Consider the following 17,195-nt stretch of genomic DNA (forward strand, 5'->3'; position numbering starts at 1 on the left):
GACCCCTTGCTCAAGGAGGAGACCATACACCATTTTGGACCAATGGCTGTCCACTCCGGTCTCTTTTTGAAAACCTCAGATTACAGATTAACAGTGTTGGAAGGGACCTTGTAGGTCATCTAGTCCAACCCCCTCCCAAACAGGAGATTTCTGACAGATGGCAGTCCAATCACTTCTTAAAAGCCTCCAGTGATGAAGTTCCCACAACTTTTGAAAGAGACTTCTGTTCCATTGGCTGAATTGTTCTCACTGTCAGAAAATTTCTCCTTATTTCCAGGCTGAATCTCTCCTTGAATAGCTTCCATCCATTATTTCTTGTCTGGCCTTTGGGTGCCTTGGAAAATAGCTTGGCCCCTCAAATATTGGAAGACTGCTATCATGTCTTCCCTGGACCTTCTCTTCTCTTCACTAGACTAGCCAGGCCTAGTTCCTGCAACCATTCATTGTATGTTTCATCCTCCAGTCCCCTCATCATCTCGGTTGCTCTTCTCTGCACTTTTACTAGAGTCTCAACATCTTTTTTATAGCGTGGTGACCAAAACTGGATGCAGGATTCTAGGTATGGTCTTACTAGGGCTTTATAGAGTGGTATTAGTACCTCACTTGATCTTGATTGTATCCCTCTGTTAATGCAACTTAGGACTGCATTGGCTTTTTTGGCTGCCACCGCACACTGCTGACTCATATTTAGCTGGTTGTCCACTAAGACTCCAAGATCCTTCTCACAATCACTGCTATTAAGCCTGTTTTCCCCCAGTCTATATGTGTATTTTTGGTTTTTCTTGCCTAAGTGTAGGACTTTACTTCTCTCTACATTGAATTTCATCATGAGCCTTTGCTCATCTGCTGGTGTTTCCTGCCTGGTCTACCTGGTAAGGCTGACAGGCTGGGTCCCAAACAAATCATTCTTCAGGCAACCAAAAAAAAAAGGCAAAACAGAAGAGGAAATTCCTCCAGAAATGCAAAAAAACACAGAAACGCTTTTTGCCTCTTGTCTTAGAGGCAGGGAGGACCAGGGATGACTTCGCACATCTCGGCTGCACTGGAAACTCTTCACCCCAGCCTAGCTTTAATTCATTAGTCAAGAGGTTAATTTTCCATTTGGTTTGATTGCACTGTAAGCAGACCTCCCTGGTGCATTCAGCAGAAAGGAATGGGAGGACAGTAAAAGAGGAAATCAATAGGCACTCTGCCACATAAAAGGGAGAGAGAGAGAGAGAGAGAGAGAGAGAGACAGACAGACAGACAGACAGAGAAACAAAAAGAGGGAAAGACAAAGGAAGAGAAAAAAGAAAAAAAGAATTGAAAGAGAGGAAAAAGAAAAGAGAGCAAAAAGAGAAGAAAAGAGAGAGAGAGGGAGAGAGGGAGGGAGGGAGGGAGACAGAGAGAGAAGACAATAATTGGTGGGGGAGGAACCCACCCAGAAAACGACGCCGAGAAAGATTAAAGAACATTAAAGGAAGAATTTTCTTCCTGCATGCTCGGAAGAAAAGAGAGACCAAACCAGAGAGAGAGAGAGACACGTCTTAATTTTATTGGGAGACCAGCTAGCTCAGCCTTGTTTGCCAGTAATCCTAATTACCCTAGAAATACAAAGCTGGCTTATCGAGTTTGAATGGCGAATTACACAGCCCTTGCCAGGGAACTGGAAAGAGAAGCACATTCGAAGGATAATAAATGTCTTCTTTCCAACATGGATTAGAAAGGCAGCATGGCGGAAAATCTGTCTCTCTAAGTCCTGGGCAAACTTGGGTCGCTGTTTATGGGTTATAGTATTGCTACAGTCGGGCTGTGACTTGGAAAGATTCCCCAGTTCAAACTGTTGTGGGATTATAATAGACCAGTTCTTTCTCCCCTCTTCAACCCAATTGTTCAACCTCACATGGATGTCTTTTACACTATCTAAGATTGTAGGGAATTCTTGTGCCTTGTGTTCCTTGGAGAGCCAGAATTTGATGGAAGTCAGACTTAAGAAGAAGAATAGAATAGAATAGAATAGAATAGAATAGAATAGAATAGAATAGAATAGAATAGAACTCTGTTTTGGCACCAGGACAGAGGTGGTATTCAGCAGGTTCTGACCAGTTCTGGAGAACCAGTATCGGAAATTTTGAGTAATTTGGAGAACCGGTAAATACCACCTCTGACTGGCTCTCTCCCCATCTATTCTCTGCCTCCCGAGTCCCAGCTGATTGGGAGGAAATGGGGATTTTGCAGTAACCTTCCCCTGGAGTGGGGAGGGAATGGAGATTTTACAATATCCTTCCCCTGCCATGCCCACCAAGCCACGCCCATAGACCCGGTAGTAAAAAAAAATTGAATCCCACCACTGCACCAGGGGTGTCTGCCTAACTCTTCCCTGTTAATGTTCAGCCTCTAAATAAAAGCTCACTCTATAGATACAATAAATAGGATCTTCTATTCTCCTTTGAATCCTATCTCTCCTTGATATGTTCACAGAGATTATTTTACCCAAAAAGTGAATATTTGTAGCTCAGGATTGTACTGTGGGGTCCTTGGTGCCCTCTGAACTTTGTAGTTTTCTTACAGGTTACTGATGATGTTATCTAGTTTGGTAATAAAATGTCTGCAAAAAACCCCACCAAACTCAGAGAGCACCAAAGACCCCCATATTCTATGGATTGCATAGAAATGACCCGTATTGCTTCAATCCGGCAAATTCTACGATATGGTTGAATTAACCGCAAGTTATTTTATGATTCATTGAGTTTATGCAGTTGAATAACCAGTTTATACAACCTGCCATGCTGCAAAGCAAGGTTTATAGGATTTGAAAACCTAATGGCTACGTCTGCCCAACCTGTAAGTCTAGCATGATATGTGAGTTATGTCAATGTAAAATGATTGTCTAAATCTTTTAGTGTCACCAGGTAAACTCTTGAGTTTCAACTGCCAGAAGACGATAATATCACATTAAAGAAGAGGGGGCCAGGAAGATTAGAGTAACAAAATAACAGAATTGGAAGGGACCTTGAAGGTCTTCTACTCCAACCCTATTCCATTTCAGACAAATAGTTGTCCAACCTCTTCTGAAAAACCTTCAGTGTTGGAGCACCTACAACTTCTGGAGGCAAGTCTGATTAATCGTTTAACTGATTAATTGTTGTAACTGTCAGGAAATTTCTCCTTAGTTCTAAGTTGCATCTCTCCTTGATTAGTTTCCACCCATTGCTTCTTGTCCTGCCTTCAGGTGCTTTGGAGAATAGCTTGACTCCCTCTTCTTTGTGGCAGCCCCTGAGATATTGGAACATTGCTATCATGTCACAGAAAGGGCCTCCTCAGGGTGCCGTCCGCCAAACAGTGTTGGCTGGCGGCCCCCAGGAGTAGGGCCTTCTCTGTGGGGGCAGTGACGCTCTGGAACGAACTTCCCCCTGGCCTACGTCAAGTGCCTGATCTTCGGACCTTCCGTCGTGAGCTCAAAACACATCTATTCATTCAAGCGGGACTGGCATAATAGTGTTGAATTTTAATTGGGGTTTTGTGAATATTTTAAAATTTAAAATTTTAATTTTAATTATCAGCCTTATATAATCTGCTATGTTTTAACTGTTGTTTTTAATTGTATATATTTTGTGTTTTACTTTTTGGCTGTACACCGCCCTGAGTCCTTCGGGAGAAGGGCGGTATAAAAATTTAATAAATAAATAAATAAAAATAAATGTCACCCCCTAGTCCTTCTTTTCATTAAACTAGATCAAAAGGAAAGGCAACTTTGGACACCGCTTCCTCCAACTCGGAGTGAGAGAATTTCAACCCTCATCAATCTTAGTCAACATCTCTTGATGGAAATTAACCAACCCAGCTGTAAATTATAAATTTCCCCGGGGCCAAATTTTTCAACTAGCAAGGTTGGATTTGAGGTTACAACTGATCAGGATCTTGGACAGAGTATGGGTTTCACTCACGAAGGAGGGGCAGCTATTGTAGAGGGTGAATTAATGATACCTTCATTTTCTCACTTTTTAAAAAAAAATTTTTTTTCTCCTTTTGAAGCTTTGTTCCTAGCCACGTTGGGCATCTCTGTCACAAAACAGACAGGAAGGGGTTTAAATATTTAATGAGCTCCTGAACCATTGGTAGTCATGATGGCTCGTTATTTACATACACGTATACATTTCTATTAATATTGTGTGTGTGTGTGTCAAAGAGCGTTTTGATGCTTGTTTTCCTTGCAAGCAGCCTGGGGATATCTCAGAAAAGGGGCGATAACTCCCCACTGCAAGTAAATACATGAATATTAACTAAATGTGTGGTTTTTTTTACGCTTCACGTCAAATAGCTTTCTCCGTTGTACGCAGGAATGATTTTTATGACTGGAATGCTGCCCGCATTAACTCCGACTGTTGAACTGGTTTTAAGCTGAACAAGTGTTGAATGTACATATGAAGAGACACCAATTAATCTGAGTACCAGAATGATCAAAGAAAGCAATAAATGAAGTATTGAATTGATAATATAAGCTTCAAAGTGAAAATGTTCTTCAGCCGGTCTTGTAATTTCTTTCTTTTCATGTACATAAAATTGGACATTATCCATTGTGGGTAGGAAATGAATATTGTTCGGTGTGGGGTTTTTTGTTTGGAAAATCTGATCCTCTGCATTGCAGCTGCATTGAAATAAGGCCATGAAACTCAATGGGATTTCTTCTTGGACTCCTGCTTGGGTGGGTGGGGTTGGAATAGATGACCTACAAGGTCCCTTCCAACTCTGTTATTCTGTTCTGATATTCTGCATAGGATTGTAGGATAAATGGGACTTTTTTAAGAAATAAAAAAAGACAGAGACTATCCTGTTAATAAACAGCTGAGTGACACTGTTAGGAAAATTGTAAAGATGTTGCACAAAAACACTGCAGATATCCCAATTTTTGTGTCAAGATGTCTTCTGTTTAGAATGGCACTCAGCAGCTATTCCTAATTCAAGAAGATTGCCAGATGCTCACAATAATTTATCTGAGCAGAACCGACTTTGGTGACAGGGATTCTCAGCAGGATATCCGTACCTTGATAAGTTTATCAGTTCTTTAATTTTATAGAGCTTGCAAAACCATGTACTTCTTTTTTTAAAAAAATGAAATAAAAAAATCCAGGCCAGTGATCTTGGCAGGGATCAGCTAAGCTTTGAAAAATTAAGAATAGCTGACAGTTGATTCCAGCTTTTTTGCACATCAGTAACTTCTAAGTGCAAGATAAAGAAGAAGGCAAACTCCGGAAAGGAAGGGTACAGATTTTGAGAAACAATCATGACTAATTTGTTCCTGCAACGAAATGACATAATGGGAAAAAGAGTCTCTACACCTTAGCAAATGTGAAGGCAATTTGGTAGCCAGGTTTGAACTACAGGTAGATGTCAGAAACAAAGCAGGAACGAGGAGGCAGAAACAAAGTCCAATTTATACAGATATACAGATTAACAGTTGGAAGGGATATTGTAGGTCATCTAGTTCAACCCTCCACCCAAGCAGGAGACCCTACACCATTTCTGACAAATGGCAGTCCAGTCTCTTCTTGGAAGCTTCCAGTGATGAAGCTCCTTCTGAAGGCAACTTGTGTTCCATCGGTTGATTGTTCTCACTGTCAGAAAATTTCTCCTTATTTCCAGGTTGAATCTCTCCTTGGTCAGTTTCCATCCATTATTCCTTGTCTGGCCTTTGAAAATAACTTGACCCCCCTCCTCTCTGTAGCAGCCCCTCAAATATTGGAACACTGCTTTCATGTTGAGGAACACCTACCTATGCTTAAGATAACTGCTCAGTAGACCAAGTGCTCAACCTGTAGGAGATGACCAGGATGAGCCCGAGGGAGGGGTCAAATGCCGAGTCCCTGTGTTCCCACAAGAGATCTAAGTCCAGCCCACCTTGAATGCCTGTTTTATCTCCCGTTCATTTCCCTTGACTGTTAGTTGGTCAGATTCTTGTATAGGGCTTAAGCTTGAAATAAATCTTTAAATTCATTTGAACAGCCTGAATCTCCTGATTTGCCCGGTGCTTGACATAACTTCGGAAGATGGTTAGAACTAAAATTCTCATAGCTCACCTTACAGCCACTCGGTTTCTTGTGAAGCCAAGATGTTTCTGAACCACACTGGTGGACTGGCATACCGCATTAAAGCTAACGACACCATCAGAGTCACTACATAAAAATGATTTTAGCCAATGCGTAAAACCCATTCATGTCTAAGGTTCCTGACCCAGACTAAATAACGATGATGGTTCTGAACGACCCCAGGCTTGACCTATAGTGTTCAAACAGGCTGTTTCAATGACAGTGTTCCAATATTTGAGGGGCTGCCACACAGAGAAAGGGGTCAAGCTGTTTTCCAAGGCACCCGAAGACCAGACAAGGAATAATGGATGGAAACTGAACAAGGAGAGACTCAGCCTAGAAATAAGGAGAAATTTCTTGACAGTGAGAACAATCAACCAATGGAACAGAAGTTGCCTTCAGAAGTCATGGGTGCTTCATCATCACTGGAGGCTTCCAAGAAGAGACTGGACTGCCATTTGTCAGAAATGGTGTTGGATCTCCAGCTTGGGTGGGGGGTTGGACTAGATGACCTACAAGATCCCTTACAGCTCTATTAATCTAATCTAAAGAACTCATCCTGGAATAGCTCACAAGGACAGCCAGTTTCATATGTATCTCATTCTCCATCACTGAAGTCTTGAAGACTAGACTGGACAACCATTTGACTGGGATCCTAGAAGTTCTCCTGCTTCAGCAGGAGGTTGGACTAGAAAATCTCCAAGGCAGTAGTGGGTTCCACTTAACTTCGCTACTGGTTCAGAACTGTGAGCTTGCAGAGCATCCGTGATGATGTCCAGGTGGGTGGGTGGAGCCTCCTGCCACCGCCACTACTGGTTCACCTGAACTGGGGCAAACCAGTAGAAGCCTACCACTGCTCCAAGGTCCCTTCCAACTCTATTATTCGATGTTCTATATTCTAAATGCAAACTCTGCTTGCTTTCTCATCACCACAAACACAAGTGCACCAGAGCCTTCTCCAGAGCCTTTCCAAGTCTCAGGAAAGATCTGCGAATGTCTGTAAAACCTATTGGAATAGTCTACTACGGTCTGCTACGTGAGCAAGGGGTTGGACTAGAAGACCTCCAAGGTCTCTTCCAGCCCTGGGATTCTATGTTCTATAGCAGGGATGTCAAACAATTTTATTGAGGGCTGCATCAGAGTTGTGTTTGACCTCGTGGGGCGGAGGGGGGGCAGTGGTGGAATTCAGCCAGTTTGCACCACTTCGGGAGAACCGGTTGTTAACTTTCTGAGCAGTTTGGTGAACTGATTGTTGGAAGAAATCATTAGGGCAGAGAACTGGTTGTTAAATTATTTGAATCCCACCACTGGGGGGGGGGCATGGCCAGCTCGACACCACTTGTGTCAGGGGCGCCTGTGATGGCCCGAGTGCTCTGCCAGCAAAAATGGGCTCCTGAGCTCCCTTTTCAGCTGCTACAGCCTCCTGCAAACCTCTGCCAGCGAAAACAGAGCTCGGGAGGACCGCATGCATCCCTCTCAAACTCTGTTTTTGCTGGAGAGACACCGCAGGCCAATCCTTTGCTGTTTCCAGGGAGGCCACATGGGCCAGATCTAAGCACCCACGGGCTGGATCCAGGCCCCGGGCCTTTATATTTGACACCCCTGGTCTACACCTGACAGTACTGAACACCCCAATTGTCAAATCCCTTGCAGGAGTGAGAATAATTCAACAGTCCCAGCATGATGAATGTTTTTGTTTGGTTTAGTTTTTAAATAAGGGAATAATCAACCCTCACTCTAATTGTCTCGGTCATTAAAACCCAAAGGCGACCTCCTTGTTTTAAAGTTGGTAAATTCCGTTGGTGGTCTCCAAGAACAGCATAAACATTTCCCCCCACTTTGACTAGCAGCATAATAATTAACAGCCCGTTGCTAGGCAACCACCCAGTTCCTATTATAATCTCCCCCCCAAAAAAGATGTATACATGCGTCCCTAATAAATGTTCACCTCTTAAGTGCATGCTACAGTCATTGAAAAATCTGGCTTCTCCAGATTCATGGGAAGGAGACCCATTCAGCTGTTTATCTAAATAATCCAAGGACAATTGTTGTAAAATTCTAGTTTTGAGTCCTTCGTGACTACCCAGTTATATTTAGATTTGGATGAAATGCAAGTTAAGAATGGGAAGTCATCTGTTCATTCCTTTCCTTTCCTCCAATATCAGTGTTTATTGAAGCAATGAAGTTTCCAAGACAGGGGTTCTTGATGTACGACCACAACTGAGCCTGGAATAATTGTCATAAATCAGGCCAGTCATTAAGCGGATCGCCATGTGGCTAGGCCTGGTTTTACCACCTGTTTTGTGATGGTCATTAAGAGAACACTACGGTTGCTAAATGTCCTTGTTAAACAAACCTTTCCATTGTTTCTTCTAATTTATGGTACTAAGGAATGCTACAGGGCTTTCATAAAATTTACGTAGTAAGGGGTGTCACAGGGCCTTTGGGTATAGTGACCAGACGTCCCACTTTTGGCGGGACAGTCCCACTTTTTAATAAGTTGTCCCGCGTCCCGCGGCAATTCCAAAAAGTCCCGATTTTTTTTTTGTTTCACTCCCATTCTGAAAATGGGAGGCGGCAACGCAAGAGGAGGAGGTGGAGAAGGGGGAGTGGCGGAGAAGGGGGCGCGAGAGGGAGGAGAGACGCCGCTTGACTTCACCCAAGAGGAAGAGAAGAGCCGAGCCTGCCTGGAAGAGCCGAGAGGAGAGCCGAGCCTGCCTGGAAGAGCGGAGAAGCAGCAGCCGCTCCTCCTCCTTCAGGCAGATGGCAAGACTCAGCACGCATGTGCAGCCCCCCTCTCCCCCACCCTGGGGTCAATGGTGTCCCGCTTTGCCATCGCTGAAATCTGGTCACTTTACCTTTGGGGACAAATCAGAGCCCCTAGTTTGGCCCATTTTCAGAAAGATATCCTGGGATATCTAAAGTGGTCACCTGCGGCCAGTGACAAGGTCAAAGAGCTCCGTCTCCCTCATACCCAAATTGAGATGGTCAATCCTTCCAAATATTAGATTAATGCAGGCGTGTCAAACTCAAGGCCCAGAGACTGGATGCAGCCCATGTGATGCTTAGATCTGACTCACGAGGCTGCCCTGGAAACAGCAAAGGATCTGGACCACGGTGCCTCTGCCAGCAAAAATGAAGCTTGGGGGTGTGGCTACATGTGGCCCTCCCAAGCTCCATTTTCACTGGCAGAGGGTTGCAGGAGGCCATTGCAGCCGAAAACAGAGCTTGGGAGCCCGTTTTCCCTGACAGAGGTTTGCAGGAGGTCATGGCAGCCGAAAACAGAGCTTGGGAGCCCATTTTCCTTGACAGAGGTTTGCAGGAGGCTGGGGCAGATCAAAATAGAGCTCAGGAGCTGCCACAGGCATTCCCAACACAAGTGACATTGAGCTGGCCATGCCTACCTGGCCATGCCCCCAAGGTCAAACACAACCCTGATGCAGCCCTCAATGAAATCAAGTTTGACTCCCCTGGATTAATGCAAGAAATCCAGCTAGCTCAACCTCTAAAAATTCCTAGAAAGAACTCTCAGGGAATATTGTCAAGTATTTTACCTCCTAGGCTTACTAAATTCAGAGAAGGTTGAGGTGATGTTCTAACAAAAGGTACCAAAAAAGAAAGGCAAAGCCATTTGTTCTTTAGCCATCTTCTTTTTGTCGAACAACTCCTATTGCTTGAAACCTTTCCAGTTGGTTGATCCAACTTCTAAGCTGTAATTGTAATTGAGTCAATCAATGAATGGATTTAGAAACTTCTTACTCCAGTGGATCAGGGATCAGGTAAACTTGGACCACATCTATGAACCATTCCATTCACCAACAGAAGGGAGGACAGCTTCAGATATTACAAACATCACCCTTTATCACATCTCTTAATCAATACCCAGAAGAAATGAAGATGGTACTGAATCAGCTTAACAAGAACCAGATCGTGACATGGTCATCCACTTAGAAAACAACAACACCGAACAGCACAGTCCACCTATTCAGAACCTGAAGATGGAGTGAAAAGGGGAATAAACTTAGAATCCCTACGTAGCTACAAGGGAACTAAGTCCAATTCCCGTTGAGTTCTGTTGACCCTTATAAAACATTTAGCAGGTGCCAATAGTTAGTTGAGAAGATTCCCACACATGTGCTTAATTGAACCTTCATGTGTGGACTTGGTCTTTGATGCCTGACACCTACAAGGCCAGACATACCATCAATGATATATTCCACAACCAACGAACAAGTCTCGCTTCTCCAAGAAGCAACAGAAGGTGGACAAATAAAAAACAATCTCAGAGAACATCTATAACCTACAATACCAAGATACATCACTAGAAAACTCTTCTAACAGAACAGAGAAGTATTGTCAGAGATGGAGCAATCATTCCAGGAATGGTGGACAGAACATGGGAGAAACTGAATTAGAGGACATCTAGGTCTCAGAAAATAGAAGAAGACCTATATTTCTGCAGAACATTAGCTTAAACAGGGAAAAGCCGAAATAATTTCCAATATCCTGAATCCAAGAAGAGAACCTTCCCCCAATTCAGCCAGGTTTCCACCATTGTTGTTTTATCTACTACTCTTCTGAATTGACTTGCTCTTCCTGAACCTCCCAAAGCATTATACAGTAGTGGCCAAAATTGTGGAAACCTTTTGTGAAAAGTGTATTTTCTAAAACTAACTAATAACGCCACTTTTTGGGGGGGAGTAGTACCATAAAATTATATAACAATGGAAAGGTAATTTAATCAAGAATGTAATGCAATCACTTTTATGAAGGATCTGCTATTAGAATAGCAGTAGAAAAAATTAGATATACAAAAATGATCATCATAGAAAAAACGAGATATACAAACATTATCCCCATGTCAGTTAAACCTTAGTTGGGTAACCTTTTGCATGAAATACAGCCTTACAGTGTCTTCCCATAGAGTGAACCAGGTCTTTTAGTTCTGCAGCTATTATAATGTCAAACCAAGATTGAATGATTGCTTCTATTAACTGGGTTTTATTGCTTCTGACTAACAAGTTTCTTTACTCCGCTCCATAGATTTTCAATTAGGTCTGGGCTATTCCCAGGCTATTCCAGCAGTGCAATAGGATTATCTTGAAACTCAAAAAAAAAAAAAAAAAAAGAGTGGTGTTATTAGCCATCAAACCTCAAAAATACACTTTTCCCAAAAGGTTTCCACAATTTTGGCCACTACTGTAAGGTAAGAGAAATAACCCTGGGCACACCTGGCCTTCAACCTTCACATTCACTCCAGGGCCTGGGAAGGCAAGAACATGTCTGTTATATATTCCACTCTGGTGTACTCACATGGTGGAGGAGCTAATACGGTTGAGATCTCCCAAACCAAGAGCAAAAATCATTTATCATACCATAGCTAAGGGAAGAATGCCAACGAGATCCTTCTGGCTGACATAAATCTTGGAGATGCTGAGGTCAGATGTCCTTCCTCCGGGATATTCAACCTGCCACGTAACAAACTGCATTCCTGGCAATTCACTGAGAGCTTCCATCTCAAAATCCATCTGCATGATCTCGGAGGAAAAAGGAGACGTGCTGGAGAGAAAGAAAGAAAAAAGAGAGGGAAAAATGAACGGAGTCAGCAAAACACGATTAGTCATTCATTAGACAGCATCATCCCGGTCTTGACAATCAGTTCTTGACTTAACCCGTTCATATGTGGGAAGCAGAGGTGGGTTTCAGCAGGTTCTGACCAGCTCTGGAGAACCGGTAGCGGAAATTTTGAGTAGTTTGGAGAACAGTAAATATCACCTCTGACTGGCCCCACCCCCATCTGTTCTCTGCCTCCTGAGTCCCAGCTGATTGGGAGGAAATGGGGATTTTACAGTATCCTTCCCCTGCCATGGAACTCAGGTCAGGCATCCTTAAATGCACATGTAAATTCAAACCTTCAAAGCGCTCCATGGCTTAGGGCCCGGGTACTTACAGGACCGCCTGCTGCTACCTCATGCCTCCCACCGACCCGTACGCTCACACAGAGAGGGTCTTCTCAGGGTGCCGTCCGCCAAACAATGTCGGCTGGCGGCCCCCAGGGGCAGGGCCTTCTCTGTGGGAGCTCCTACGCTCTGGAACGAACTTCCCCCTGGATTGCATCAATTGCCTGATCTTCGGACCTTTCGCCGTGAGCTGAAAACGCATTTATTTATTCAAGCGGGACTGGCTTAATATTCTTAATATTTTTAAATACTTTTAAATTTTTTAACCGGGGTTTTATCATTCAGGGTTTGTAATTTTAAATTTTAAATCTTTTAATTGGCCATTTTTCTAATATGCTCGGTTTTAAATTGTTGTTTTAATTGTATATTTTCTATGTTGTTGTTTTTTTAATCTTTTGGCTGTACACCGCCCTGAGTCCCTTGGGAGAAGGGCGGTATAAAAATTTAATAAATAAAATAAAATAAAACATTGCCCAGATTGATTTGGCAAATAACAGGCTTTGTCGGTTGCTTGGCTGAAGACCATCTTCTGCTGTAATTCAGATGTTCCACCTAAAGCCTCCTGAATCATCTGCAGAATCAAAGATTTACTATAATAAAGTTGTGGCTGCGTTTTATACAGATTATAATTCCTGTGACAATTTTCAAAGGTCTATGGTGATTCACAGTCTTGGTTGTCCGAAAAGTGCTTTTTTTTTCAAGAGGCCACTGGACTTTGTTTTTCCTTGAAGACGCTTTGCTTCTTTCTCATCCAAGAAGCTTCTTCACTTCTAGAGAACTGGAGAACTGAAGAAGTTTCTTGGATGAGAAGCGAAACGTCTTCAAGAAAAACAAAGAAAGTAAAAGCATCTTTGGGACTTCAAAGGTAAGCTTTTATAAACCTATGAATCTCTGCATTTGTAAATTAGTAGCCTGGTTTTTTTGTTAAATAAAACCCAAATAAAAGCAAGCTAGAAAGCTTTAATTAGAACGTCGCAAGTGCGCACAGCCTTCTGCAAATTTCCTCCTATTTTTCTGTCAATTCTTGGGGCTTAACTACGAGAATATCATTCATTTTTATACCGTGTCCTTTCCCAGGCGTGATATTACAGCATCTCTGGTCGTTCCGAAATGATTCACCACCAGGAGAGAATATAAGAGGGAATTTAAAGGAAAGGAAGTGATGCTTGGCTTAAAGAACCCGATCTTGTAAACCTTCCATTAAAAGCAGTCACTGTGCTGGAAGCGAAGCCATAAAGATTAAACAGTGCCTCCTTCTTGGAGTGATTCTACCGTGCTTACGACTTTTAGAGAAAGAGATAGTAGGTTGATTCCCCTCCCCCACCCCACTTTGTCTTATCGAGCTACTAAAGTTCTGGAGACCTACTCTGGGTGGCATATAAATGGGCCAAGGAAGACTGTCAAGAAAGCAAAGGATAGCAAAGACCTTAATTCAGATTAACTGCATTAACTACAAAAACAGCAATCCACGGACAACAATAAAAATATATTTTTTTTAAAAAAAAACCTCCATAAAGAGGACGTGGCATTCAACTCTTAAGTGCCATGGGATATTAATAAACTTTCTCCACCAATACTGAATTGCTTCTTAGTTTTTAAATAAGCACATTCCTTCTTGAAATTTGTTAAAAAATAATAATTACTTACCCACCTATCTATCTATCCATCCATCTATCCACTACATCTGTCTGTCTGTCTTTCTATTTCTCTATCTCTTTATCTATTTGTCTGTCCATCTATCCTTTACATCCATCTCTCTCTCTATTTCTCTATCTCTTTATCTATTTGTCTGTCCATCTATCCTTTACATCCATCTCTCTCTCTATTTCTCTATCTCTTTATCTATCTCCATCCATCTCTCTTTCTCATCAATCTCCATCCATATCTATTTCCAGCCATATGTCTGTCCGTCCGTCCATCCGTCCATCTGCCCATCCCTCATCTATCTATTTATCTATCTATCTATGTAATCTTTCCTTCCTTCCTTCCTTCCTTCCTTCCTTCCTTCCTATCTACCTCTCATATCTATCTATCTATCTATCTATTATGTCTCTCTCATATCTATCTATCTATCTATCTATCTATCTATCTATCTATCTATCTATCTATCTATCTATCTATCTATCTAATCTGTTTCCTTCCTTCCTTCCTTCCTTCCTTCCTTCCTTCCTTCCTTCCTTCCTTCCTTCCTTCCTTCCTTCCTTCCTTCCTTCCTTCCTTCCTTCCTTCCTTCCTACCTACCTACCTACCTACCTACCTACCTACCTACCTACCTACCTACCCCATTTGTCCATCCATCCACCCATCAATCCATCCATCCATCCCTAGATCTTGGATCACACAGCACCATAGAAACAAGCTAGCTTTACCATTTCTGCTTTCATCTCAAAAATGCTATTTGGGATTCAGAGTTCTGCCTCTGGATTTTCAGGGGATGAAAGGAAGGCGAATTTTCACTGTTACCATTATTTTCTTCTTTTTAAAGGAAATCTTGTCATTGGCTCCCCTGTTGAATTAATGACACAGAATGAATTTCCTTCCTTTCCTTTTAACATCGTATTAATTTTTTTGCCTCTTGATGTCAAAGCCGACAAACAGGCAATTTGCAAACGACAATCGAGGGCCACGTTATCTGTGACCTGAGAACGAATTTTGAGGAGGTTGCAGGATGAAACCTAACCAGCTTTCGGTATGCAAAGAGAAGCGTGCTCTGGACTATACCAAGATGTCTGAGACATATAACATAGAATAACAGAGTTGGAAGGGACCTTGGAGGTCATCTAGTCCAACCCCCTGCTCAGCAGACCCTATACCCGTGACGGTGAACCTATGGCACACGTGCCAGAGGTGGCACATAGAGCCATCTTTTGCAACCTTCTGACGAGCAAAGTTGACGGAGAAGCCAGATTTACTTCACAGCCAGGTTACTAATTTGACCAATGCAATGATTCACTTAACAACGGTGACAAGAAAAGCCATAAAATGGGGCCAACTCACTTAGCAAACGTTTTGCTGAGCAACATCAATTTGGGGCTCAATTGTGGTCGTATCCCAAGGACTACCAGTACATTGCAATTTTTTTTTTTTGAATTTATATCCCGCCCTTCTCCGAAGACTCAGGGCGGCTTACATTGTGTAAGGCAATAGTCTCATCCTATTTGTATATTTATATACAAAGTCAACTTATTGCCCCCCCCCCCAACAATCTGGGTCCTCATTTTACCTACCTTATGAAGGATGGAAGGCTGAGTCAACCTCGGGCCTGATGGGACTCGAGCCTGCAGTAATTGTAATTGCAGACAGCTGTGTGTTAATAACAGGCTGCATTAGCCTGGTGAGCCACTTCCCAGCCCTGGGAAGTTTCTTAAACCTGCCCCAAAGGATCAGACTACATGTTAGGAAGCGCATTTTTCAGCGGGGGCAGGGTTTTCCCCCACTAAAAACACCAATTTATAAAGGCATTTTCTCTATCAAAATACGCAACTTTTCTCCCCTTCATTGGGAGGGTGGGATTGGAAACTGTGACTGTTGAGATTTGCAAAGCTTTAATGCACTCAGCACTTCAACAAATATAATTGACATCTCCAACGGATATAATCAACACCAGCACACACATTACACAATGTTGAAACTCAGGGACAGAACTGGAAGTACTATACATCCATAGAGGCGACAGCAGTAAATCTGGATTTTTGCCATTCCTCTTGTGGGTGAGACCCTGCTGAGGAAGTCTTTGATCTACAAGATTCAAGAAGTCTTTGACTTACAATCATTAGTTTAGTGAATGCTCAAAGTTACAATGGTACTGGGGGGAAAAATCACTTGTGACTGGTCCTTGTACTAATGACTGTTGATGTTCACATGTTGGTCAGAAATTATGTACTGGGCAATACATTGGAAATGATTTTTTGAAAATAAAATCATGGGTAATTATGTTTGGGCCCCCCAAAATGAGTTTATGTCCACTAGGAGATTATAATGAGAAAGAAGAGATGCTGCCAAGGGAAGAGTCAGACTGTAGAGCTCAGAGCTGCATAACAGATGGAGAAGGATGCTCAGAAAAGACCCTCCCTAGTTTCTCAAGCTATAAAGAAGGTGGCTGTAATAGTATGTGAGAAAGACCTTGGGAGACAAGTAGAAGAGAAGCTCGCTTGTTTAGGGAACATTCAAATAAGAGACAGCACAGCCCACAGCTGTGCAATGGGCAGATAAAGAGGCTCAGAAGGGACACCCTCCCCCCCCAGTTTCTCAGACTGTAGAGGAGACCACCATAATGCTATGTGGGACAGACCTTGGTAGAGTGGGCAGAAAAGGAGAGAAGAATTGCTACCATGGAAAAAGTCAGATCAGAGACTGCTTAGCCCACGGCTAAACAATGGATGGAGAAAAATGCTCAGAAGGAAGCCTCCCTAGTTTCTCAGGCTGTAAAGGAAGGTGGCTGTAACACTATGTGAGAAAGACCTTGGGATACGGGGAGAAGAGATACTGCTAAGGGAGTGGTCAGGTAAGAGTCTGCATGACCCAGAGGTGCATAATGGGTGGAGAAGGTCACTCAGAAGGGTCCCTCCCTAGTTTCTCAGGCTGTAAAGGAAAGGGGAAAGAGAACCATACTTCCATATTTGCAAGATTCTGTTAATGCAACCTTACAATAAGGAAGAATTAGCTCATTTGGTTGTGATTGCTAAGTGGTTTACCTCTGGAGGCTAATAGTGGCAGATCTTGGCATAAAGGTATGTAGGCATGACCTTGTGAGACAGGAGGAAGAGCTGCAGACTGGACAACCATCGTGGAAAAAGGTATCTCAGTGCGCAGGTGGAAAAGGGGCATAGGAAGTATTTCAGAAGGGACCCTCCCTAGTTCCCTGAGAAGTAAAGGCAAGGGAGGGGGGGAGAGATGCTTTCAGAGAGATGCACAATTCTGCTACTGTAACCCTACAATAAAGGCACTCCTGGGTCTGCTGATTGTTTGGGCTACTTTACTGGACTGCACTTTGCCTCAATGCTACATACGCATTCAGATAACATACTAGAATTTAGGATGGCACACATCTTCAAATTCAGACACACGCCTAGTTTGATAAGACTCTGCTATTGTCCCAGACATCTTCTCACAAGCAGAAAAAAACCCGACCGTAATTTGCCACGCTATAAGAAGGAAGTGATAAATCGGC

At 42.8% G+C, this 17,195-nt stretch overlaps 1 protein-coding gene across 1 annotated transcript in view; it reads right to left on the reverse strand.

The window, feature by feature from the left end:
* The window catches only part of LOC131185825 (transmembrane protein 132D-like), a 318,182-nt gene that overhangs the window by 108,326 nt on the left and 192,661 nt on the right, over positions 1-17,195 (reverse strand). Inside the window, exon 4 of the mRNA XM_058158722.1 lies at positions 11,441-11,624. Within this exon, the coding sequence (XP_058014705.1) occupies positions 11,441-11,624 (184 nt within the window). The remainder of the gene's footprint in view (positions 1-11,440; positions 11,625-17,195) is intronic.

The sequence above is a fragment of the Ahaetulla prasina genome, chromosome 15 (genome assembly GCF_028640845.1).
Source record: "Ahaetulla prasina isolate Xishuangbanna chromosome 15, ASM2864084v1, whole genome shotgun sequence".
Lineage (NCBI taxonomy): Eukaryota > Metazoa > Chordata > Lepidosauria > Squamata > Colubridae > Ahaetulla > Ahaetulla prasina.